The following is a 27,273-nucleotide window of genomic DNA, read 5'->3' on the forward strand; positions in this document are numbered from 1 at the left end:
AGGCAATTGGGGTTAAGTGACTTGCCCAGGGTCACACAGCTAGTAAGTGTTAAGTGTCTGAGGCTGGATTTGAATTCAGGTATTCCTGACTCCAGGGCTGGTGCTCTATCCACTGTGCCACCTAGCTGCCCCTATGCACTCATATTTTTAAAGGATGAATACTAAATTCAGAATGAGCTACAGGTTAAAAAACATCATAAATAAACAAAAGGGACTTCAAAATTATGCAAAAACATGATTCCAGATGAAAAAGAATTGGCAAGATGTGCTGCTCATGGTAGAGGGTATGAGTAAAGGGAGAAAGCAAAAGTAAACTCATATTTTGCTTTCATCTTTCTTTTCAGGGTAAGTAATCTTCATGTTTGGAAGAGCAGAACAAACACAATAGAAGGAATTGGAAACATAGGTAGGTAAAGGGATTCTGAGAATACCCATCTCCTCTAAGTGAGTTCTAGCCTCCACTTAGCTCAATTGCAACCTAGTGGGTTGAAAGAATTCATGGGTGTGATTGATGATCTTGAAGAAGTCATAGAGAATGGCATAGATGCAAAGACTGAAGAAGCAAAAAGTTGTTTCCATTTGTGAAAAGGAAAAAATGTAGATCCTTCAAAATACAATCCAATGAACTTGATGTTAAATCCTAGACAAAATTCTTAAATAGATCGCTTGTGACCACCAAGGAAAACGGTTGTCTTAGAAACCAACGTATATTCACTTTAAAAAGATTAATAAAATCTCAGGTTGTGTAAGGAAGAGTATATTGTCCAAAGTATGGAAAGTGATAGTCCAGTTGTACTCTTTATTGGTTAAACCAAACCTTGGAGTCTTGTGTTCAGTTCTGGATGGGATGTTATAAGAGATGTTGACTAGCTTGAGAATACCCATGGTAGGGCAACTTGTATTTATTGAAGGAACTGGAGATGTTTAATTTGGAAAGCTATTTTTACAGGGGGTATTCAATGTAACTCAAGAAACATTTCTTAAACACCTACTGTCTGCAATGTCATATGGAATAGGGATGAGACTTATTCTGTGTGACTTCAGAAGACAGAAGTAGGGCCAATAGATGGAAGCCATAGAGACAGATGTGGCTCAATCCAAGGATAGACTTTGAAAAAATAAGTGCTGTTTGACAATGGGGTGGTTTTCTTGTAGGAAAACAAGTTGCCTATTCCTAGAGATGTTTAAGCAGAATGTAGACAATGATCATTAATGCTGTGTATGTGGGTTTTTTTTTACTTTTTTTTTTTTTTTGCAGGGCGATGAGGGTTAAGTGACTTGCCCAGGGTCACACAGCTAGTAAGTGTCAAGTGTCTGAGGCCGGATTTGAACTCAGGTACTCCTGAATTCAAGGCTGGTGCTTTATCCACTGTGCCACATAGCTGCCCCTATGCTGTATATGTATTAATGCTTACTTTAGATAAGGATTGGACAAGCTCACCTCTAAGACCCCTCATAGCTGTGAGATTCTAGGATTGCCCACCACTGGAGAAATTCTGCATCCTTCTGTGGAAACAAATTTAAGTGTCTCCCAAACCTGATACTGGGGTAGCTAGGTGGCACAGTGGATAAAGCACTAGACCTGGAGTCAGGAGGACCTGAGTTCAAATCTACCTTCAGACACTTACTAGCTATGTGACCTTGGGCAAGTCACTTAACCCTGTTTGCCTCAGTTTCCTCATATCTAAAATGAGCTGGAGAAAGAAATGGCAAACCATTCATATCTCTTCCAAGAAAACCCCAAATGGGATCATGAAAAGTTAGACATGAGTGAAACGATTCAACAAGAACAAAACATAACATTCCTCAAGTCAAAGCCAGATATAGTCAGCTGTGATTTAGGTTGTACAATGTTATAGATCCCACCCCCTCCTAGAATCAATCTCTGGAGTTCCCATTTCAGTTTTAGACAGGAATGAAATTATTTTACTTTCAAATCCATGGGTGTCAATCATCCTCTTAACTGTATCCAAATCTAAGGTATTGAGCCGAATGTCCACAGCATAATGGTGGAAGGGGATGAAGTCCCCACTTCCACAATGCTCACACTTGTGAGCACTTTCCTCTAAGAATCGGGCACATTTCACATGTAGAGCTGCTTTCTGATCCTTGAGCCATAGCTCATAGGCTGTCTTCTGCATTATGGGTTTGCAGAATCTCAAGATGCGGCACTGAGTCACTTCATTCTCTAGTATCCAAATCTTCTCCTCTTCTCTCCCTTCTATAGGGAACAGAACAGTTTCATTAGCAGGACTATAGGCAAAAGCTACCTGTTGACTTAATAAGGACTTTTTAGGATTAAGAGTGGTTTTACTCAAGGAGAAGCATGCTTCATCTTTAGGGTCTACTTACCTATCCTCATTGAGTCCTTCAGAGACAGGGAACGGTGGTGTACCTCAAAAGTGGCACTCTTTCGTTTGGATGCCAAGCGAAGCTCTTTTTGATTCTGGAAGCAATAGAAGATGCTGGATTGAACGAGAGTGGCCAGGGCTTCGACCATCATCTTCATGTTCCAACAAGGGAGAATTTCAAAAAGCAGTGCTGTAGTAAAGGTCTGTCCAATAATGGCAGCACACCTCACCAACATCTGCTGAGAAAGGCTCATGCTATCTAATTGGACTAGGGAGATTTCTGCAAATGGAAAGCCAAAGAATATGGAAATCGTCACCAGCCCATATCAGGTAATATAGTAGGTAAAAGCTAACATTCTTGTTCTCTGAAGGAAAGCTTGTTTTCTTCTAAGAAATAGTTTTAGAATCCACTTTGGGGCCAGAACCCAGACTAAGGATATAAAAGATATGATAACAGTAGCCTGCATTTATGCAGCACTTTAAGGTTTGCAAAGCACTTTGCACATGTTAGCTCATTAGATCCTGGCAATCATTCTGAGAGGTAGGTGCTATTATTATCATCTCCATTTTACAAATGAAGAAACTGAGGCTGGAAAAGGTTAAATGCCTTGCCCAAGTCACACATTAATAAATGTCTGAGGCAACATATAAACTCAGTCCTTACTGACTCTAAGTTTACTTTCTACCTAGTGCATCACCTACAAGGATAAAAAGGCAGTAGAAGACATTTCTCCCTTCAAGAAACTTATGATCTATTAACAACTTTAGAACAATACAAGATTGTATAATCAGTTGCTACATTGGATGTTGCAAAACAAACTACAAGGTGCTGCAGGGCATTGAGTGCTGGACCTGGGGTCAGAGTTCAAATCCTGCTTAGACACTAGCTGTGTGACCCTGGGTAAATCACTTAACCTCTGTCTGCCTCAGTTTCCTTGTCTGTAAGATAGAGATAATAAAAACAGTTACTTCCCAAGGTTCCATTAGATTGTGAGCTCCTTGAGGGCAGGGGCTGTTGCTTGCCTCTTTTTGTATCCCTTGTACTTAGCACTGTATCTGGCACACAGTAGGTGCTTAATAAGTGTTTACCGATTGAAGGTTCTTTTGAGGATGAAATGAGATGCTTTAAAGTTCTTTTTAAATCTTAAAGAGCTGTATCGATGTCCAATATCATTATCATTATTGCTAAAGGAATCTCAAAAAAGGAGACACAAATGTGAGTTGACTTAGTGGGGAGAGAGGTGGTACAGTAGCTGTCTTCAAATATCTGTAGTGTTGTTATTGAAGACAAATAGCTGATGTCTGTGGTCCTGAGCTAACAGGAGGAGAGAAGCACTGCCTAGGATCTGGAAGCCCATACATTGTAGCAGTAAAAGAAACAAAGAATCATTTATATGAAGATACTGTAAATAACTGGGCAGCATTTTACCCTTCCAGTAACACCCTCAAAAACCTGCCTACCAAACCCCAGAAAACATCACTGATTATCTTGACTCAACCTCCAATTCAATAGATACTTTGCATTTAAAACTCATCATTTCCCTTTCCCTTTCCCTCAAAAAACAAAACCAAACCAGAGTTGGTTCTGTACCACTTTTTTTTTATCTTAGTAAATGCAGTATATGAAATAAAATTGAATCTTAAAGATTGGTAAATCTTTGATGCCTTAACGGCATCATTTTGAACACCAGTTCTTACTACACCCAGCTAAAGATTTAGATGTAGAAGGCACAGGAGATTGAGTTGAATGTATTTATACTACCTAGCTATGGAACCTTATGTGAGTAACTTCACTTTTCTACATCTCAGTTTCCTTTTCTGGAAAATGACTGGATGGTCTTCAAGGTCCTTCTACCTCCTAAATCTTATCATTCTATGATGCTATGACATTCTCTAGGGAATATAGCTTTTTAAAAAATCTCTGCTCTTAGATTTGCGGGAATAATTCTTCTCTCTTGAGTCATGGTCACTCAAAAAAGTGTGGTCTAACCATTTATGCAGGAAAAACAGATGCACAAAGAGTGCCTCTTAAGCCACCAAAACTTCCTAATGGGGCCAGAATCAGATTAAAATGTAAGTGGGAAATGTTTAACAAAGTAAATCAAAATATAATACAGCATAAATAATGTTACTATGTGGGTATCTAAGTCAGTTTCCTGGATGCCCCATCTCCATTCCATTCTATTTGAGTTTGACACCACTAGTCTAGACTGTGATATTCAGTTGAATGGAACTGATACAGATATGCACAAATGCAACACATACATATATACATATACACACATACATACTTATTTGTCATGGACAAACACAGAAAATTGAGAGTGAGATGGACCCAAACTGAACAAAAGGAGGATCTGATCTCGCTAGTATTTCTTCCTTTCTTCTTATAAGTTAGCCTATCAAATCTACAAGGGGCAAGGCTTTATTTTTCTTTACCTTTTAATGTTGATGGGGGGTGACATATTTTTTAATCTGACACCAGAGGCAATGTCACACACTTCTCCTATATCCTCAGAGGAAGAGAAAGGAAATATTTTTAAGCTCATCTGGGGCTTAGTGTAGTTTTCTGTAGAGAAATAACAAAAATAAGAGGAGATGGGTGAAGAAAGAGAAAAGATGAAGGAAATTCATAATGGCATTCCCTTTTGTTATTAATTTTGATGTTTTGGGAGGAATTAAGGTCACTGTCATGGCAGATAAAGACTTTATGTGGGTTTATGTAGTCATGAGGTGAGGTAGAAGAGAGATTGCAGCTGGTCTAAGTGTACCTACCTTTAGGCAAACCCAATAAATGAAAACCAAAATTTATGGAAAAAGAATAATTGAGGGAGAATTATTTATTTTACAGAAGAATTCCCAATACTATTAGAATCTTTCCCAATTCAAAATTTTGTTTTTCAGGAGCATACTATCATTTTAGGTGAAACATGCCTGCTTTATTCATGTGTACTTGTACACACAGATTATATATAATTATATATTATAATATATTGTGTAACATTATATTATACCATACTGTTATATACTATGCATATGCATATCCCTAAAACAAAAATATGTATATGTAAATACAAGTGTATAGGTGTATATATATATGTATACCTATATACATATTTACACATGTATGTGTATATATCTACATATATATCTACACATCTTCTCTGTAGAATATTAAAGTGTAGAACATATTCTTAATTTAGAATATTAATATACTTAAGTATTATAATTAGACCTGGATCTATAACAAAATGGGAAAGCTTCCTAGTAGCAATTAACTCTTGGTTGCCATTCTTACTGGCAATGAAAACCACAAGGTGTATTCATTCAGTCATTCTGATAATTATAATTATTTAAGGGGCAGCCATATGTGCAAGGCATAGTGCTTAGCCCTGTGGAGGACAGCAAGAAGCCTAAATATTGCCTTTGCCATTCAGTAGTTTATAGCCTAGTTGGAGAGAAGACATGTACATAAATAATTATGAATACAAATGTAGCATTTTTTGTTTTGTTTTTGTACTCTATTTTTTTTTCTGTTTAAAAAAATTAAATTTTTGTTACATTTTAAGTTCTGAACTGTCTCTCTTCCCTCTCCACCCCACACTAGAGCAGGCCACCATTTGATATTGATGGATAGATAGACTAATAGATAAAGATCTATCTCTCTATCTACACATGTGTAAAACCATATTATGCATAATTCTGTTTATCAGTTTTCTCTGGAAGCAAATAGCATCTTCCTTTATAGGCCCTTTCTAGTTGATTTGAATATTTATAATACTCAGAATAGCTTAGTCACTCACAGTTATTCTTTTTTGTTGTGTGTTGTTTTTGTGAGGCAATTGGGTTAAGTGACTTGCCAAGGGTCACACAGCTAGTAAGTATCAAGTGTCTGAGGCCAGATTTGAACTCAGGTCCTCATGAATCTAGGGCCGGTGCTCTAGCCACTGCACCACCTAGCTGCCCCCACAGTTATTCTTCAAACAATATTGCTGTTACTATATACAATGTTCTCTTTGTTCTGTTCATTTCATTCTTCATTATATCATACCAGTCTTACCAACTGATTGGCTTCCCCTCCATTTCCATTTCTTTGCCCCTGCTAAAAATATTTTAGAATGCCCCCCCTACCCTGATCACCTAGGAAACAGACCCTACTAGTGGAATTGGTGGGTCAAAGGGTTATATACAATTTTATAACTCTTTGGACATAAAGAGAAATCTTTATTTTGGGCAGAGAGAATGGCATGGGTAAAGGTATATGGAGATAGGATATTTGAGGGATGATGAATAAGGAATTTTGGCTAGAGCAGCGGGTTTATGTAGAGAAGCAATTAGAAATAAGGATTGATAATATGGTGTAACAGTTAGAATCAAGGTAGACTGCAGGCACAAAGTTCCAAGCATGGCCAATTTATTAGTAAAGCACAAATTTACCAATAAATAGGATCTCAGCTTCCTTGCAAAGCTAAGACCCTACATGAGGGGACAGCTCTCTTTTATAGTTTTGGGGAAACAAAGAACAAAGAACTTCATAGGTGGGGAAGAACCCCTCTGATTAGTTAAAGAACTCAACGTCACGAATGGCAAAATCAATATAATTGGTCACAAGGGTGAGCTGTGAGGGACAATATGATTGGTTGGAAATTGGGAATGATGGTCTAGCAACAACCACCTCCTTCCCTCCTGTGACTAAGAAATGTTGTGGTTTGAGTATACACACTCCAAGGTAGAGATAATAGACCAGATCATTACCAAATCATTGAAGGATAGCTTGGTAGTATAGAGATACTAGACCAGACTCCCTGGTGTCCACCCACATCCCTCAAGGATAATAGACTTCCTTGATGCAAGAATAGAACAGGAGAATTGGATTTCTAAACTTCACTCATCACAGCCCTGCTGAATTTCTGAACTAAGTTCAGAGACAAACAATCATAACTTAGACAGCTGCAGGACAAAATTAAAAGAATTGATCTGATCATTTCAATAGTGATGCATCTGCTATCAAAAAATACTGCCTAAACTCCTTTACAGAGCTAGACAAGATCATGACAATTCATTTGGAGAAACAAAAGGACCAGAATCTCAAGGGGAACACTTTTGAAAAGGACAAAGGGGGGGATGGAGGCCAAGATGGCAAGGAAAGACATTAAAACTCATAGAGTTCCTAATACAATCAGCCCAAAAATACAATAAAAAGACCCTTAGAGCAGAAAAACACACAAAAATATGGGCCCCTAGAGTTTTCTCCAGCAATAGATAGATTTCAGGGGGCCATGCTGGGCCACGAATAAAGCCTAACCCCGCAATTGGGTCGACACACCAGACACCCACCAGAGGAATTTTGCCCCAGTGCCCTCTGAACAGGCTGCAGCACTGGTGTCTTCTGGAACCGAGTGTACGGTCGGGTTGAATGGCTGGCTTGCGGGGTAAGTGCAGGGGTACCAATGGACTGGAGGGAAGGATTCAACTGTCCCCACCCCAGTGGGCAACCAGGAAGAAATCTGAGCGGCAGGAGGCCCAGGTCGGGGAGGGGAGCAGGCAGGCTCATAGCAGCTAAAACCCACACCACAGAAAGCTTTGCTGGTTGGTTGCTTAGTAAGTAGGCCTGAGGTTATCTCCATACCTGAGAACAGGCCAGGTGAAATTAAAACCTGCCCCGCCTCAAACAAAACACCTGGGACCCTCTGAAGAACTGGAAACAGGAGGGAAGCAAGAAGCAGCCCCTCTCCACCCCTCCCAACCCCCTCAGTGGAGAGTTTAAAATTAAATGAAAGTGGGCCAGGCAGTCTGAGAGAAGCCCAACCATCCCCCGGGCCCCTGCTGTAGCTTGAAACAGTGTGTCCTGGAGCAGCGCCACACTTTAAGGAGTTTAAAAGCCAAGAAATAGTAAACCAAGATGAGGTGGGCAGAGAAAGCAGAAGACCATCAAAACTTCTTTGGGGGTAAGGTATACCACAATACAACCTCAGAAGAAGAAGATAACAGGGTCAAAGCTCCAACATCCAAAGCTTCCAAGAAAAATATGAACTGGCCTCAGGCCATGTAAGCTCTCAAAAGGGACTTTGAAGAGAAAGTAAGAGAAATAGAAAGAAGATGTAGAGAAAGGGAGGGAAAGAATGGAAAGGGAAATGAGAGCGATGCAGGAGAGTCTTGAGAAAAAAGTCAACAGTTTGATAAGCCAAATGGAAAAGGAGATTTTTAAATTGTCTAATGAAAATAACTGCCTAAGAATTAGGATTGAACAAATGGAAGCTAGTGACCTTATGAGAAACCAAGACACAGTAAAGCAAATCCAATTGAATGAAAAAAATAGAGGGCAATGTGAAATATCTCCTTGGAAAAACAGCTGACCTGGAAAATAAATCTAGGAAAGATAATTTGAAAATCATTGGACTACCTGAAAACCATGACCAAAACAAAAGCTTAGACACCATCCTCCAAGAGATTATGAGGGAAAATTGCCCTGATATTCTAGAAGGCAGAAGCTAAAATAGAAATTGAAAGAATCCACTGATCACCTCCTGAAAGAGATCCCAAAAGGAAAACCTCCAGGAATATTATAGCCAAATTCCAGAACTCCCAGGTCAAGGAGAAAATACTGCAAGCAGCTAGAAAAAAGGAATTCAAATACTGTGGCCCTCCAATAAGGATAAAGCAAGATCTAACAGTTTCTACATTAAAGGACCGAAGGGCATGGAATATGATATTCCAGAGGGAAAAGGAACTGGGACTTCAGCCAAAAATCCCGTACCCAGCAAAACTGAGTATAATCTTTCAGAGGCAAAAATGGGATTTCAATGAGACAGAAGTCTTTCAAGTATTTGTGATGAAAAGACCTGAACTGAATAGAAAATTTGACTTTCAAATACAAGACCCTGGAGAAGCATAAAAAGATAAACAGGAAAAAGACTTCATGAGGGATATTAAAAGATCAAACTGTTTACATTCCTACATGGGAAGATAATACTTCAAACTCATAAGAACTATCTCAGTAAGGAATTCACAGAAGATACAGGTCTGAACTGAATATGAAGGGATGATATCTGTAAAGCATTTATGTTTTGTTTTTTGTGGGGCAGACAGGGTGGGGTGTCTTATGTCTGGGGCTGGATTTGGGCTTGGGACCTCCTGGGTCCAGGGCTGGTGCTTTTTCCACTGTGCCGCCTAACTAATCCATGATGACATCATTAAAATAGGGTTGAGGTGTAGGAGGAATAAACAGAGAGGGAGAAGGGGAGAGATGGTCTGGGGAGAGGTAGTTCACATGAAGGAAACAAGAAAAAAGCTTATGGAGGAGAGTACAAGAGTGGGAAGGAGTCGGGGAGTGAGTGAACCTTAACATCATCAGAATTGGCTCAAAGAAAGACTAACATACATACTCAAGTAGGTATAATAATATATTTTTGCCCTGAGGGAGGGGAGGGAGAAAAGGGGAGGGGGGAAGAAGGGAAGGAGGAAAGGGCAGATTGGGAGAGTAAGCAGTAAAATGTGAAACACTTTCAAGGAAGATGAAGATGTTCTGCATTACTGCACAAGTATGACATATTGAATTGCTTGATCACATAGGGAGGGTTGAGGAGGGAGGGAGGAAGAAAAATTTAGAACACAGAATTAGCTCAGGGACCTTGATCTCATTGGAGTGGGCTCATGGAGGGAATAGCTTTCATACCCAATTGAAAAGAGTAATCTATTTAACCCTGCAGGAAAGTAGGAGGGGAAGAGGATAAGGAAGGGTGGAAAAAGGGAGTGCAGAGCGAGGGAGAGGATAGTCAGAAGTAAAACTCTTTTGAGGAGGAATAGGTAAAAAGATAGAGTAAATGTCATGGGAAGGGAGTGGAATGGAGGGAAATAGTTATGATGATTGATTATAATGGCAAAATGTATGGTACCTACTTTGCTGTGCTTTTATTAAGAAAACTCTCTGTCAAGCTTAAGGTACTACATACAGGTTATGATGAACAGGATACTATCAGAAAAACCTGGAAAGACCTAAATGAACTGAAGCAGAGTGAAATGTACTGTATACAAAATAACAGCAATAGTGGGGGATGATCTTCTAGGAAGCATGTAGTTATTTTCAGCAAGGCAATGATCCAATATAACCCTGAAAGACTTATGAGATTGCAGCCCATCTGCAGAGAAAGAACTAATAGTATCTGAAAACAGATGGAAACACATTTTTAAAAATTATTTTTCTTTTCCTCTTTGACAATTCCTTAATCTGAAGTTTTGGGTTTTTTGACTGTTTTCTCTCACAACTAGCTAATCTGGGAATTTTTCCATGACTACTCATGTATAACTTATTTTAAATTGCTTGAGTTCTTGTGGGTGGGGGGTGGGAATGAATGGGGGAAGAGAAATTGGAACACAAAGGTTTTTAAAAATTGATGTTAAAATTTTGTTTTTACATATATTTTGGAAAATAAAATTCTATTAAAAAAAAAAGAAAGAAAAGAAAAGGACAAAGAGGGGGAAATAACCTTTCCAGACCTCAAACTCATTTCTAACCTGGCTGCACTCTTGTGGCACTTTTCTAACTTCTCACCATGGCCCAGGAAGCTCATTTATTAGGATAACCTCATCATGTTGTAAGATCTCATTAGCCATGGTAGTCTACCTCATCACTACTCTCTGCCTCTCTAACTGGAGAGTGGGACCAAGAACCTCCAGAACAGGGGGCTAGAATACCTCTTTTCTCACTTGGAACCTCTCTGACTTTTCCATGATGCTCCAGAGTTGGATAACTTCCCCAACTACCCTCACTGCTATTTTTCAATTTCCTTATGTGTTTTTTCTTCCCCCATCAGATTGTAAATTCCTTGAGGGTAGGAACAAGCTTTCTTTTCTCCTCTTGTTTATTATTTATATTCCCAGGACTTAGCATAATACATGGCACACAGTTGGAACTTAACAAATGTTTATTGATTATTGACTATTACCAAGCAGAAGTTGTTAATTCTATTTGAGACTTGTTAAAAAAAATTAAGTATTCCAATGGAACAGATTCATAGTAAAAATTTAGCAACAATCTAACTCAGCTGTCCAGGGTGTGATAAACTCAAGAACCTAAGCCACTTGAGGAAGGGCTCGCTATTGACAAGAACTGCTGAGGAAAGTGGAAAACAGTTTGACAAAAAATAAGTTTAGATCAGCAACTTACATCTTATACCACTGAAAGTTTCAAATGCACATGACCTAAATATAAAAGGTCACATAATTTTAAAAACATAAGAAAACAGTTGGAATTGGTGTGAATTGGTCCAAGTACTTTGGAAAGGAAAATTATGTTTTTAAAAAATGATCCAGAGGCTCCCCTGCTGGGTATATAATACCTCAGGGAGATCAGAAACAGAAAGAAATGTCCCACACAGATCAAAATGCACATAGCTACAGTTTCTTTTTCTTTTCTTTTTTTCTTTTTTTTGGGGGGGAGGTGAGGCAATTGGGGTTACGTGGCTTGCCCAGGGTCACACAGCTAGTAAGTGTCAAGTGTCTGAGGCCAGATTTAAACTCAGGTCCTCCTGCCTCCAGGCCAGTGCTCTATCCACTACTCCACCTAGCTGCACCATAGCTACACTTTTAATGGTTGTAAAACACTAGAAACAAAGCAGTTCCCTACTGATGAGTGAATGACTAAGCAGAGGGTGGTATAAGAATGCATCAGGATATTATTGCACTATTCAAAATGTATCAAGAACTCAAAAGAAACATAGGAAGACATAGGAACTAATGCTAATGAAGTAAGAAGAACCAGAAAAACAATATATAAGATAATTACAAGAGGGGGGAAGCAAAAATCTCCAGGTGAGGAGACAGAGGGGGCTGGAGACTGAGTCATAGCACACATGTGGTAAAGCACCACTGGAGTCCCTTAAAATGTCATTCCAAAGGGAAGTAGTCATCAGTCAGGAAAGCAGGAACTTAGGGCAGAATTTTCTGCAGATTGGCAACGTGGCAAGTGAGGACAAGGAGGAAAAAGGATAATGTTGGAGGGATTGTGGAAAGACAGGCCAACTAGTACACTGGTATTTGCGAAATGGCCCAACCATTCTAGAAAACACTGTAAGTGTTTTTGAAATATGATTATTGTATTATTTCACTGAAAAAAAACAAATATAAGGAATTCAGAAGAACACAGGAAAATGTACATGGCCTAAAGCAAGATGAACCAGGAAAATAAAATACATGGTGACTACCATAATGTAAATGGAAAGAATAATTTTTTAAACCACACTAAAAATTGGGACACTAATGCATTTTTGGTGGAGTTGTGAACCAATCCAACCATTCTGGAGAGCAGTTTGGAACCATGCCCAAAACTGTGCATACCCTTTGAGCCAGCAATACCACTACTAGGTCTGTATCCCAAAGAGATTAGAGGAGAAGGATTTATAAAAGCTCTTTTTGTGATGGCAAAGAATTGGAAATTGAACCCATGTGAACATACTGTATGTCACAGAATACTCTGCTCCTTTTGGAAAGGGATTTACATGGCGAAGTAAAGGGAGAAAAAACCTGTCATTGTGTGTGACTTACTGAACAGGGAGTGCCAGCTCACATTGGCCTTTTCTTCTGGCTGATATTGATGGACGATGAGTACCTTGTGATGGTCAAGATTTCTCAACAGTTCTTCACAATAGAGTGGAATCCCACAGCTTCCTTCCACTAGATACCTGTCAAAGAAGCTATTGTTGAATAAATTCTTTGATAAGGAGATGGGGGCAGCTGGGACTTAGTAGAAATTTGAAATTTTCCTCACAGCTTCTTGATCACCAGAAAACTTAGAAGGAAATGGCCTGCTTTTCTCCCTACCCCTTTTTCTCCTCCCTCCTTCCTCTTCCTCACCCCCATCCCCTTTCTTTCTTCAATGTTCTTCTTGGTAAAACAGAGGCATGATTACTACAGGAGGATAAATCAAGTAGCAAACCATCATTCAACTAGAAGCATGGTGCACAACTGAATAGTGTCCCCTGGGCCAGAGGTATCAAACGGACAGCCACTGTCCCTAGCAAGGGGAATTGGGAAATAGTTAACAAACTCAATCAATAGACAAAAGAACAGGGGTGACATGTGGCTTTCTAGGTCAACATGTGGCCTGCTGGGATCCTTGGGGTTTCTATTTGAGTTGGACACCACTTTTCTCTACTCCTTCTGCCTCTACTCTTCTACTCTTCTCCCTCCAGCTCTGTCTCCCCCTGGTTTCCAAACCCCTTTTTCATTTTCCTTTCCTCTATCGACTTAGCACCCATTTATTTCTACCTTCCCTTTACTTCCTTGACGTCTCTCTTTTCCCAACACACTGACATTAAGGAAAACTACACTCCCACAAAGCCTCCTTCCTGCTTTGCAAGCTGCTGTCTATCCTGACCAATATGTCCCAAACTAAGGATAGGAGGGTCAGGACCAGAGTCAGTGATAATACTGCATGGCAACAGCAAAGGGAAAAGGTACCATCTTCACCTTGTGTCATAAAGAAATCCCCTTTTAACTTAGAGGAAGAGTGGCATTGGAGCCGTAGCTCCCACCACATCCCCTTCTCTATGAACCCAAGTTCTCTTTCAACCCTAGGAATAGCATTCCATCATTTTTGTTTGTTTGGCTGAAATCCAGGTGGGAGTTAGATTACTTCTCAAAGGTCTTTACAGAGTGTCCCAAAAGTCTTGGTGCAGTTTTAAGTTTTAAAAATCTCAAAAGTAAAAGCTACAAAATCACCCTCCCGTCCAAGTAATTTGAAAGTTCAATTATTTAATTTTTTCATACTAATTTTGTTAATTTTAAATAATAAATTTTCAATTTTATTTTAACAAGATGGGGCACCCTGTTGTTATTCAGTGCCTGTGAAGGAGTTTCTGGATGATACATCCTCTGACTGGTGGATCTATAGAGGGTGTCCTTTTCTGATTTAACTCATTTTTTTTTTTTTTTTACTGTGGGGTTAAGTCAAACCTTATTTGTATGCATCAAAACTTTATATTTTGAATGTTCTCACGGCTAGGACTTCAAATGTAATCCTTTCAGTCAGTGGGCAGCTGTTGATGAAAGTTTTTAAAAATCAACTAAAATAATATGTGTGTGTATTATATATAGCAGAAGACCATAGTTACATTGAATTTTTTTTTGCGGGGCAATGAGGGTTAAGTGACTTGCCCAAGGTCACACAGCTAGTAAGTGTCAAGTGTCTGAGGTTGGATTTGAACTCAGGTCTTCCTGAATCCAGGGCCGGTGCTTTATCCACTGTGCCACCTAGCTGCCCCTACATTGAATTTTAATAAGCCACATATCAGTATTTAAAAATGTAAATAGTTAACCTTTCAAGTGATGTTTTTTGTTAAGTTTGTAGCATTTATACTAAAATTATTAAAGCGTAATACTGTACTGAGATTGTTGGGATACTCTGTATAGAAATGCAAAGTAAAAATATGAAGGTCCAATTAATCATAATTCTCAGCCCCCTGGAATCTTGTCTGCCTGACCCTGAATCAACCCTGGGCAAGGAGGGTTTAGCAATGTCCTGAAAAGCTCCTAGAAAATCAAGCTAATTCTAGATCAGCATCATTCTCCCAACACTATGGAGTATCCCTTCTGACTGAATATGGGGATCTGGCTACAGATCCTAGACCCAAACTGTACCCTCTCATGTATAAGTCTGAATCTTTAAGGAAGACCAAGAGCCAAGTACTCCAGACATGGTAGAAATAAGGTGTCATTTTTACTGGAGTTTGCCTCTTTGACTTCTGACACTTGTTCACAATGAAGCCTGTCTGCAGTTGAACTAAGCACGTACCCTTGACTACCATTTTGTGTTAAGAGAAAAAGGAAGTGGAGGGCAGCTAGGTGGCACAGTGGATAAAGCACCGGCCTTGGATTCAGGAGGACCTGAGTTCAAATCTGGCCTCAGACCCTTGATACTTACTAGCTGTGTCAGATCCTGGGCAAGTCACGTAACCCTCATTGCCCCACCAAAAAATAAAAAGAAAAAGAAAGTGATATTTATGGTTTTCCACTAAGCAAAGACAGAAGGACCTAAGCAGAAGTCACAGTGGACAATATCTCGGGAGGTGGAGTGGAGAGGTAGTCTTTATAATGGTCCTAATAATCACAACACAACATACCACATAGGATTCTCCAGAACCAATGGATTCTGGAATTGGAGAATGAAAACAAATTGTTTATAAGGGATGGAGAAAATCTCCTATGGGCTATAAACAATTCACACCATTACAGTGGATGCTCAAGAGGTAAAAGAAGACCATAGCTATAGTTTGATACCTTATTTTTTAAATGCACACTGGAGGACAGCCAGATAAATAAGTAATCATCCTTATGATCCTTGCAGAAGACAATGATAGATGGATCACTTGACCCTGCTCTCCCAGATCTGTTCTCCCATAGTCCTATACCACCAGAGAATAGAGCCCAATTCTGAGGATGAGGACTGTCTTCCCTTTTTCACTCAGGATTTCCTGACCTGTTTTGAGGTGTTAGTTACCAAAGTCCCAGAGTAAGAATGAGGTCACTTACATTTCTAGCTCCTTGGGGATGCTGGCCACGTTGAGGTCAAGACAGACTTTGGATCGTATATCTTTTGAACTTATCTCACCAATGATGACATAGGTAGTGTTCCGATTCTTCATGATGGCACTAGCAGATTTGCAGGGGGTATCGACGAAAGGGGACAGTGACATGATTAGAAATACGTTGACTTTCCGGATCAGCTTCTCCAAGAATTCCCAAGAGGTTATGTCAACATACTGGGCTTCATCAATAATGAAAATGAGCTTTTCATATTTACTTGTCTGAACAAGGTAGGGGAGAGAAAACCCAAGTTGGTGTTGGATTTCAGGTTTCATGACTGTATGGAAAGTGTATATGTGCATGTTGTGCTGGCAGTTAGAAGTGATCACTTTTAAGGAAAAACTCTCAAATGCAATAAAATTTCAAGAATTCAGTTTCCACTGATTTGAAATTTATCATCATTTGGACAGCACAAATTCATAACATAAACAAAATCAAAAAGAGAAAGAATTTCTATTTTAAAATGTAAAATGCATCCTTAATTCACAGATCAGGTTTTAGAGAAATCTATTTCCATGCAAACACTTGGTGTGCTAATTGAATATCATTTTTATCTTATCACTATATTAAGGCTTATAAGGATATCTATTTGATAGCACTTTGTTTTCTGAGTTTGAGTTATAGTAGTAAATATTAATCTGATTAAATTGTATTAAAACAGATAATACACACTTCCCCCCTAATATAGATAGCCCTTTTACCAATTAGGTTTTGGGGTTTTTTTTAGAGCATTAATTAATTTATTTTTGGTGAGGCAATTGGGGTTACGTGACTTGCCCAAGGTCACACAGTTAGTAAGTGTCAAGTGTCTGAGGCCAGATTTGAACTCAGGTCCTCCTGCCTCCAGGGCCGGTGCTCTATCCCCTGGGACACCTAGCTGCCCTTACCAATTAGTTTTAAAGGTTTTACTGTCTTTCTAAGCCAGTATAAGTACTTCACATGAATAGTCATATGCTCATCGTGACTCTTTGTGACCCTGTAACCCTGTCCATAGGTTTTTCTTGGTATAGCTACTGGCATGGTTTGCCATTTTCATCTCCATTGTGTCCCCATTTTGCAGATGAGGAACTGAGGCAAATAAGGGGTTAAGTGACTTGCCCAGCGTCATACAGCTAGGAAGTTTCTAGGACTGGATTTGAACTAAGGTCTTCCATACTCCAAGCCCAGCATTTTAACCACTGCACCACGTAGCCACCCCAGAAGCATATTTTAAAACTTCCTTTTTAGTGGTGCAGTGGATAAAGCACCGTCCCTGGATTCAGGAGGGCTTGAGTTCAAATCCAGCCTAAAACACTTGACACTAGCTGTTTGAACTTGGGCAAGTCACTTAACCCTCATTGCTCTGCCAAAAACAAAAACAAACAAACAAACAAAAAACAACCCCAAACCATTAAAACTTCCGTTTTTGTTTTTCTAGAAATATTAAGAAATAAAATGCTCTAGGGGCAGCTAGGTGGCGCAGTGGATAAAGCACCAGCCCTGGATTCAGGAGGACCTGAGTCCAAATCCAGCCTCAGACACTTGACACTTAGATGTATGACCCTGGGCAAGTCACTTAACCCTTATTGACCCGCAAAATTAATTAATTAAATTCTCTAATCTAAACATCTTTCCTAGGCTTATCCCCTTGGGGTTAAGGGAAAAGGGGATTAGGAAATAGCGATTAAGGCAGAAAACGAAATTTTGGACAAAAGGTATCTCTTGTTTGGTTAAGATCATTAGCTTCCCCAACCCTGCAAGTTTGGGGGCTAAGACCCTCTTCTCGGTTGAGTCACAGGGAATCTCCCTTTCAGTACTTGAGGGGAGTGATCACAGAAGGAATGGGGTCGTTCTAAACTGGAGATGAGCGCGTATTGTTTGGAACGTGCTTTCATACTGTGACTCTTCTCTTTTAGACCCTAAGCGGTTTGTCTCAGATTGTCTTAGCGTACAAAGATGTCTGAAGGCGCGGAGGAGCTACGCCAGTTTGAACATTTCTCTCTTTAAGATAGAAATATTTGGATATAAAATAAAACAATGTTAAATATTTTACGGCAGATTTGGACTAAAATGCAGAGCACAGCATTAACACTTTTTATTGGACACGCTGTCACGGTATCTCATTGATAACTACCAGCTGCTACTCTGGTTTGGGGTCTGGTATGGATTGTATTTCCTCTTCAATTTCAATCTCCCCTGTAATATTTTTAATTGCCACCAGGTGGCACATGCGGTAAACGAGTTCTGGGACAGATACAGGTGATAATCTTGGACTATAGCCATCTTCTGGAGGAATTTTTAAAAACATTCAGTCCAATTAAGCAAACATTTATTAAGCACATACTTTTTGCAAGCACTGGGGACATAAAAATGAAGATGAAAATGCCCCAGTACCTGACCTTAAGAACCTTACTAGAGGAGAGGACAGGTGAAGGCTAGACATATACATAAACATGTATTATAAAACCAGGTTGGGAGGGATAAAGACATAAAAATTATAAAAACCGGGGCAGCTAGGTGGCGAGCTAGGTGGCCCAGTGGATAGAGCACCAGTCCTGGATTCAGGAGGACCTGAGTTCAAATCTGGCTTCAGACACTTAACAGTTACTAGCTGTGTGACCCTGGGCAAGTCACTTAACCCCAATTGCCTCACCAAAAAAAAAAAAATTAAAATTAAAAAAAAATTATAAAAACCTAAGCAAGTAAACAAATCCATAGCATAAGAAAAAAAACAACTCATAATGAGCTAAGTCAAACCAAATACCAATAAAATGCATTCTCTCTCTCCTTCATGGGCAGATGCTTTTTTCCTCTTGAGTAAATAATTTGTTGATATCTCACCCCCCCAACTTCTGCCTTCTGAACAAGACATTTTGTCTGAAAGGTAGTATTGTCATGAAGACATACATTCAGTAGATCTGTATGTGGGTGTCAGTAGTATTTGCTGTCAGAATGAAGGATACTCTTTTCCTTTCCATCTCCTTCGGAAAGAATGTTCTTAATTTTTTTTTTCAATTGGGAAAAGGCTTCAGTTAACACCATTCCTCCCCTTCACTTTTTTTTTTTTTGGTGAGGCAATTAGGGTTAAATGACTTGCCCAGAGTCACACAGCTAGTAAGTGTTAAGTGTCTGAGGCTGGATTTGAACTCAGGTCCTCCTGACTCCAGGGCCAATGCTCTATCCACTAGGCCACCTAGCTGCCCCTCTCCCCCCTTCACTTTTAACAAATGCAAGTAGAATGGACTATTGATGTATTCAAAAATACATATCTAAGTTATAGTAATAACAGTGTTCAACCTTTTCCATCAAGTGAATGTAAGCCCAATTCCAAAGCCCCATTCAGTGTTGGATTCTCCCCTAATTGGTGGAGATTAATGTCTTCCCTCTCCTCTGTGAGGGGCTTTTTTGAGTCACTGAGTCTCTTTGGACTTTGAGTGTGCTAATATTGAACCAACTCTACATCTATAGTGTAATCCCAACCTGAAATTTCAAAACATATTGTATTCACTGATATTATTCTTAGCTAATATTTTATTGGAAATTTTTGCAATAATATTTGTTAAGTATATTGGTCTATGGGTTTCTTTATATTTTATCTTTCTGGTTTGAGTAGCAATACCATATTTGTATGATGAAGAAAGAATTGGATAGGATTACATTTCCTATTTTTACAAAGAATTTATGTAGGAGGGAGCTGATAAATGTTTAACAATGGAGGGGGAGATGTATACACAACACACTTTAAAATTTAATCTTAATGTAGCATTTACTCCACCACTTTCTTAAGTCTAGACAATCAAACAACAATAAATCAAGCCTTGATTTGAAGTATTTGCTAATTTTCAAGGTGAACATGCTTACGCTGAAAATTTAACAAATGGTCTTGGTTTGAGCTGGCTCCAGCACACCCATGAGCTTATGGAATATTGGAATTAATTGTTCTTTGACTATTTTTTTTGAGTTGTTTTTTTTTTTTTTTTTGCAGGGCAATGAGGGTTAAGTGACTTGCCCAGGGTCACACAGCTAGTAAGTGTCAAGTGTCTGAGGCTGGATTTTAACTCAGGTACTCCTGAATCCAGGGCTGGTGCTTTACCACTGCACCATCTAGCTGCCCCATGTTCTTTGACTATTTGCTACCACTTGTAAGCCCATCTTCCTGGGTTGGTTTTTGTTTTTAACCTGTGGAAATTCATTTATAAGTTGTTACATTTCTTTTTCTGAAATTGGGTTAATATAAGCATTTTATATTTTTAAATTTTTTGTTTTTTTAATATATACTTGAAGAAAATAGTTTCTAATAATCTCCCTTATTTCTTGTTCATTTGTCATGAATTTGTCTTTTTTTCTTTTGGTACTGATAATTTAGTTTTCCTCTTTTTTTAAAGCATTAGACTAGGTAATGGTTCATCTATTATATTACTTGATTTTTTATCAGTTGCTTTTATTTATCAATTCTTTTTTTTATTTTGCTTTCAACTGTCAATCCCCTCTTTGATTTTCAGAATTTATATTCTGATGTTTAGTTGCAGTTTTTTGTTTTTTTCCAGTGTTTTTAATTTCATATCCAATTCATTGATCGCTTCTTTCTCGTGTTGATGAAAGTATAAAGATATACATTTTCTCCTAAGGCCTGATTTAACTACATCCTAAAAATTTTAATATTTTAACCAAGTGTTATTATTTTCTTTGATGGAATCATCTATTGTTTATATTATTTCATCCTTGATCCACCAGTTCTTTTGGGTTAAGTCTCCAAATTCTTTTAAATGCTTTTCTTCAAAATCTTTTTAATTGAATATAATATTTAATGTGTTATAGTCAGTAAAGTATATGTTTAATGTTTTATTCTCTACTATACAGTAAGTTTTTGTAAGCGCACTATTCCCTCCTAAACATTTGGCCCCATCAATTTCATATTATGATGTAGCATGGCTGCAAGATAAGTCTGTAACCAGCTTCTGCTGGCCAGAGACTGCTCTTCGGTCTTCAGGGCATCAGTAACGCACTGGCAGTAAGACACAACTTAGATTGAGACTCTCGAATTCCTGTGGCTCCAGCTCCAGATCTTTCAAAATGCCCAAGGTTAGGGACTCTACTCCATTCATGTAGAATGGAAAATAATCAACAAGGAGGCTTAAGGACCAGGGCCTATTTCTGGGAGCCAAACAGCCTAAGAGAGAAGGCCCTAAGGCCATTTCCTTTGCAGAATGGTTTTTCTCCAATATCCATGAGTGAAGAAGTCACTGAGATATCCCAAAAGCAAATAATAATAGTAATGATGATGATGACAGCTAGCATTTATATAATGCTTACTATATACCAGGTACTGTGCTAAGCATTTTACAATGATTATCTCATTTGGTCCTCACAATGACCTGGGAGGTATTTTACAGATGAGGAAACTGAGTCAGAACAAAGTTAAGTGATTTGACCAGGGTCGTATAACTAGTAAAAGTCTGAGGCAGGATTTGAATTCAAGTCTTCCTGACTCTCAGAATTCTAACCAGGAACTGAGGAATTGGTGCCTAATGCTGACCTGCCTTTGTGGGTCAATATGTGCTTAGCCTACACATGCTCCATGATCTCTCCAGGATATTTCCTTTTTATTTATTTTTTTTTTGGGCGGTGTAATTGGAGTTAAGTGACTTGCCCAGGGTCACACAGCTAGTAAGTGTCAAGTGTCTCAGGCCAGATTTAAACTCAGGTCCTCCTGAATCCAGGGCTAGTGCTCTATCCATTGTACCACCTAGCTGCCCCCTTGTCCCAGAAGCAAGCTCCCTTGCCCAGCACTGTGCACATGCACCAGACCCTTATCACAATGAGAAAGCAGCCTTACACAGTGCTAAGGTGACAGACTGGAGTCATAGAGAACCCAGGTTCAAATCTTACTTCTGACCCTACCTGTGTTACCTTGGGAAAGTCACCTAACATCTCTGCACCTCAGTTTCCTCACCTGTAAAATGAATGGACTGAACACATTGGTATCTGAGTTCTAGCCACAGGTCTATTTTTATGAGCCCCTGATCTCCCTTTTCACAAGCCCATGTTCTCCCCTTTCACGGGAAGCCTTTCCTGATCCCTCTGAATCCAAATGCCTTCCTCCTATTGACAGCTTCCTTGTTATCTTGTAGACAGCTTTTGCATGCTTTCTCTCCCATTAGATTATGAGCTCCTTGAAGACAGGGACTATCTTCAACCTTTGCACTAGGGCTTGGTACAGTATCCAGCTGAGGACTGACTGACTGATCCTACAGCCAGATATGTATGAAAAGACCTGAAGGTATTGTAGGGCGGAAGCTCCAACTTGCTGCCTTATGTCTTCATACACAGCATCATTCTTTAAAACTTCAGAGCATGGTTAAGACATGTGGAAGGCGTGGTGATGGGGGTGATTCTCTGTAGCCAAAAAAAAGCTAATGCCATCTTTGGCTATGGCAATAAAATGCAGTGTTTGGAACATGGCAGATGGTAGCCATGCTCTGTACTGATCTGGCCACATCACACTGCTTTGACTTCTGAGCCTTATATTTTAGGAACGATATTGACAAGCCTGTCACTGGGAAGGTGAAAATATTGAAAACTATGTCATGTGAGCATCATTGAGGGGAACTGGGAGAAATAAATTTCAATTAAATATACAGTCAGTCAACAAGTATTTATTAAGCACTTACTATATACTAGATACTGTTCTAAGCTCTAGGGATACAGACAGAAGACAGTCTTTGCTCATAAGGAACTGACAGACAAATGGAGGAGACAACATGCAAACAACTAGGTGCAAACGAGATGCACACAGGATAAACTGAAGGTAATCTCAGAGAAAAGGTGCTAGAATTAAGGGGAATTGGGCAAGAAGAAACCAGTGAGGCAAGCAAGCAGAAATGAGGAAAGAAAGCTTTTTACATATGGGTAATGCTGAGTTGGGGGAAGAAAGGAAGGAAATACACTATGTATGTGCCAGAAAATGTGGTAAAGTCTTTATAAATATTCTCATTTTGACCCTCACAACAACCTTCCAGGTAGGTGTTATTATTATCCCCATTTTACAGTTGAGGAAACGGAGGCAGACAGAGGTCAAGTGACATACCCAGGGTCACACAGCTAATAAGTATCTGAGGCTGGATTTGAACTCTGACCTTCCAGATTGTGAGCCTAGTGCTCTATCCACTTCACCACCTAACTGGCTCCAGGTACTAGAAGGAATGTCTTGCAGAAAGAACAACAGAGTCTAGAGTCATTGGATCTCAGAGTACAGAGGAAGAGAGTAAGGTGTAAAAAGACTAGAAAGGGGGGAAGCTAGGTGGCGCAGTGGATAAAGCACCGGCCCTGGATTCAGGAGTCCCTGAGTTCAAATCTGGCCTCAGATACTTGATACTTACTAGCTGTGTGACCCTGGGCGAGTCACTTGACCCCCATTGCCCCGCAAAAAACCCCAAAACAAACCAACAAAAAACTAGAAAGGGAGAAAAGGGAACCTTTAGAACCATTATAAAGAGTTTTACTTCTTAACAATGAGAGCTCTCAGAAATTGTAAAGAAGCTGCCTCAGTAGATTATTCATTCCCTTTTACTGGAAGTCTTTGAAATCGCAGGTTGGGGAAGAAAGGAAAGGGAAGGGAAGGGAAGGGACATAAAGATAAGAAGAAAGAAAGAAGGAAAGAAAGCCTAAGTTCCTTACTGGAATCTTAAGGAATCTCTTCTATCAACTCTAAATTGCAAATCAGTTTCCAGCTTGATGTCTTGAAAGAGAGGAGGAAAACAAACCTTCTTAGAGCAGTTTTCACAGATCTATCCATAAGCTTAACGCTAACTTCACTTGATACCCTTTGCTTCTTTTCTATCTCCACCTGGGGCCTGCCAATTCCCCATTCCCCTGCTGATGACCCAGAGATACACATACCTCGTTCAAGATGTTCATAAATAATGTTTCTATTTCCTTTTGCTTTTTAACTCCACTCATTGTACAAGCTTCCCGTGTCAAGGGGAACTAGAAATAAAGCAGTTAGTGTATTGAGTTCACAGGAATGCATACAGGAAAAGCAATTCCAAGGCAAGATGTATCCAGGCCCTGGCATGACCCCCATTAGAATAAAATGATTTTGTGCCCTTTATCAAAGTCTAAGAAAGGCATAAGAAGGGGAAAAAGAAAAATCAATCATCAAGATGGACCTTTATAATGCTGTTACAGAAGCAATTTCTCATCCTTCCCACCCTACCCCCTGTCCCCCAGATTTCCCAAGAAAGTGGGTTTAGGTCCAGGAAGCCTCAAAGACCTGATCCCCTCTGGAGACACCTTGGGCATGAGAGCAAGAAGAATAAAGGTGAAACAAAGAATGTGGATTCAGAAGGGAATCAGCAGGAATCATTAAACACCATGATGCACATTTCTTTCAAAACAAAACAAAACTGGCATTCCCGTAATTACCTGAACATGAAAAATGTCATTGAGAATGCAATAGAACTGTTCGTCCAAATAGTTCTTGAATTTTTCTCTCCAGATTGTGTTGTCTCTCTTTGTAATGTTTGCAGGTATCAAGGCCCAGGACACTAGCCATGAGTAACTGAATGGTGTGGAAATACTGATGGATGCTGACCTTGGTCAATCCTAAAGCAATGACCCTGCATGTCAGAAAGTCAAAGGTCAAAATATAATTCTTGGTAGGTTTCTATTGAGAATAATAGCAGAGAGGGGTCACAGAAACACTGACTTCTTCATGGCTCAATTTGAAATGTCCCTTTTTGATTAAAGAAACATACTGTGCTTCTAGTGTGTTCTCTCTCTCTCTCTCTCTCTCTCTCTCTCTCTCTCTCTCTCTCTCTCTCTCTCTCTCTCCCTCCCTCCTCCCTCCCTCCATTGTGCTAGATGCTGGGGAAGATACTGTAACCTGGTCTCCGCCAAAGTCTAGGGTAGTTTGCATGTTGCTGCATACGTGAAAGAAGATGTGACTCCTGTCTGGTGGAGAGAATGTTGAATGTGGTGTCTTGCACCTGCATAATTGTTGCCTCACATGTAAGCTATTGCAGTGGCTTCCTGTTTCCGCTCAATCTCTGCTAGATAACGCTGCCAGGCTAATTCTCCTGAGACAACATTTTTATCCTATCATTCATCTTCTCAGAAACCTTTGTTAGGCACTGGCAGAGGGAAGACTCGCCCAGGAGAAATCCAAGATATTTTGAATTACTAAAGAGCTGTTCATGTTTTCCCATCATCCTGCTGGACTTGCTTGGAACCCTAGAGACGGTTAGCATGAACCTCCGAAGCGGCCCTTTCTCTTCTGGTTTGAGTTAACACGTCACCTCTGCTGTCTGCTGGAGAGTTCATTGACTCTTATGTGTTCTTTAATATAGTCCGATCCATAAAAATTCTCTGATTGTTTGCTCTTTTCTTGGAAAAAATGAGTTTCCTCACTATTCACTATTTGTTGATGGTCTTTTGTGTAACCAGTTTGGTGGATAGGAACTAAGCTGGTGAGTATAAGTGGCGCTCTCCCTCTTAAAAACAACCAGAGAGGGGCAGCTAGGTGGCGCAGTGGATAGAGCACCGGCCCTGGAGTCAGGAGAACCTGAGTTCAAATCCAGCCTCAGACACTTAACACTTACTAGCTGTGTGACCCTGGGCAAGTCACTTAACCCCAATTGCCTCACTAAAAACAAAAACAAAAACACCCAGAGAGGCGGCTAGATGGTGCAGTGGATAGAGCACCAGCCCTGGAGTCAGGAGGACCTGAGTTCAAATCTGACTCAGACACTTAACACTTACTAGCTGTGTGTCCCTAGGTAAGTCACTTAATCCCAATTGCCTCACTAAAAAATAAAAAAAAATAAAAAAGAATTGTTTTTGTTTTTGCGGGGCAATGGGGGTTAAGTGACTTGCCCAGGGTCACACAGCTAGTACGCGTCAAATGTCTGAGGCCGCATTTGAACTCAGGTCCTCCTGAATCCAGGGCTAGTGCTTTATCCACTGTGCCACCTAGTTGCCCCTAGCCTTCCTTCTTAATGTCTCTTAAAACCATTCTCTTCTTCTTCTTCTCATCACATCTCCTACTCCCCCTGCCCCTCCCTCTGGGCCCAGTAGAGTCCTTGGCTGCCTCACAACTGAGCTATTGTAGTAGCTGCTGAAATCTAAGCCCTGGCAGACCTCTTCCTCAATCCTGGAAAGATAATACTGCCAGATTAATTTTCCTAAGGCGATACTTTGATTATATCCCTATCTTAGACATCTTCATTAGAAGCTGTCAGAGGGAGGGCTTTCCCAGTAGAAATCCAGGTGTTTGGGTTAATTTCTCGTGCTGATGTGCTCTTCACCAGCTGCCTTTCAAGTCCCTGGAGCATAGAAGCTGAGTCTTGTCCTTCTGGGTCTCTTCAGCAGCCTCTGGAGCAATGTCTTAGGTGCTCAGTAAATAAGCTCATTGACTGAGTCACCAAAATACTGCCTGGACCTGGCTCTGAGGAAACCCTGTCCCTGTTGCTTTGGCTGTTCGCAGAACATAAAGTATCCCAGTGCATCACCCCACAGAAGGGGAGAACAGAGGCAGCTGTGGAACTTTGGAAAGGCACTAAATTTGGAGACGGGAGTTCTAGGTTTGAATCCTGCCTCTATCAGCTATTTGATATGAAATGGGATGAGTCACTCACTTTTCTGTACCTGTCTCCTCATCTGCAAAATGGTGGTGGTAGAAAGCAGGCTTGAGCTAGATGCACACTAAGCTCCTTACCAGCTCCAAAATGTTAAGACTGTGAAGCCTCCACTTCACACATGTTCTGCTCCGGCTTGTACTCCTGGGCACGTAGCTACCAGATCAGGTTGAGAAAGGGACACTCATAGGTAATAAAAATAACCAGAAAAGTAGAAGAGAAAGACGGACGGGTTGCTGAAAGGACAGATAGAGTTTGTTTTCTACAAGTTTCCCAAGGTGGATTTGAGGTCACTGACCTGTGCTTGTCACCTTGTGCCAGATAACCTAGTTCACTAACTAACTGGCTTTTTCCATATCCCGTTACACCTTCGAACATTAGGACTTGGCTGCTTTTTGCCAGCAGAAATTCCTTCATGTTATGCAGAAACAATCTGATCTCCTTATTGCGCCCTATTAGAAGAAAGGAAACAGGACAGGAAAGGCCCAATCAAAGCCAAGCAAGATGGACTTTTTTATTGTTGCCTAAAGGGGTTCGTGATGATGCCATTTTTGATGCATAACTTTCTTTTTATATTTATTTTAATACATATATTTATAATAGCTTTCTCTGGAGGAATTAGAGGACATTATTGGGGAAAAGAACTAATTATACAGAACCTACAGCATATCCATGGAAAATTCATGTCACTCTCGGAGCCCTGGTTTCTGTATCTGTAAAATGGGCAT

The 27,273-nt window shown here is 39.9% G+C and overlaps 1 protein-coding gene across 1 annotated transcript in view; it reads right to left on the reverse strand.

Annotated features, from left to right (window-relative positions):
- ADCY10 (adenylate cyclase 10) overlaps positions 1 to 27,273 on the reverse strand; it is a 129,967-nt gene that overhangs the window by 40,249 nt on the left and 62,445 nt on the right. Inside the window, 10 exon segments of the mRNA XM_044004605.1 lie at positions 1,931 to 2,221; positions 2,353 to 2,631; positions 4,791 to 4,809; positions 4,811 to 4,920; positions 12,894 to 13,030; positions 15,879 to 16,153; positions 23,811 to 23,897; positions 24,336 to 24,401; positions 24,403 to 24,529; positions 26,844 to 26,997. Of these exon segments, the coding sequence (XP_043860540.1) occupies positions 1,931 to 2,221; positions 2,353 to 2,631; positions 4,791 to 4,809; positions 4,811 to 4,920; positions 12,894 to 13,030; positions 15,879 to 16,153; positions 23,811 to 23,897; positions 24,336 to 24,401; positions 24,403 to 24,529; positions 26,844 to 26,997 (1,545 nt within the window).

Source organism: Dromiciops gliroides, chromosome 4, assembly GCF_019393635.1.
Source record: "Dromiciops gliroides isolate mDroGli1 chromosome 4, mDroGli1.pri, whole genome shotgun sequence".
NCBI classification, from domain to species: domain Eukaryota; kingdom Metazoa; phylum Chordata; class Mammalia; order Microbiotheria; family Microbiotheriidae; genus Dromiciops; species Dromiciops gliroides.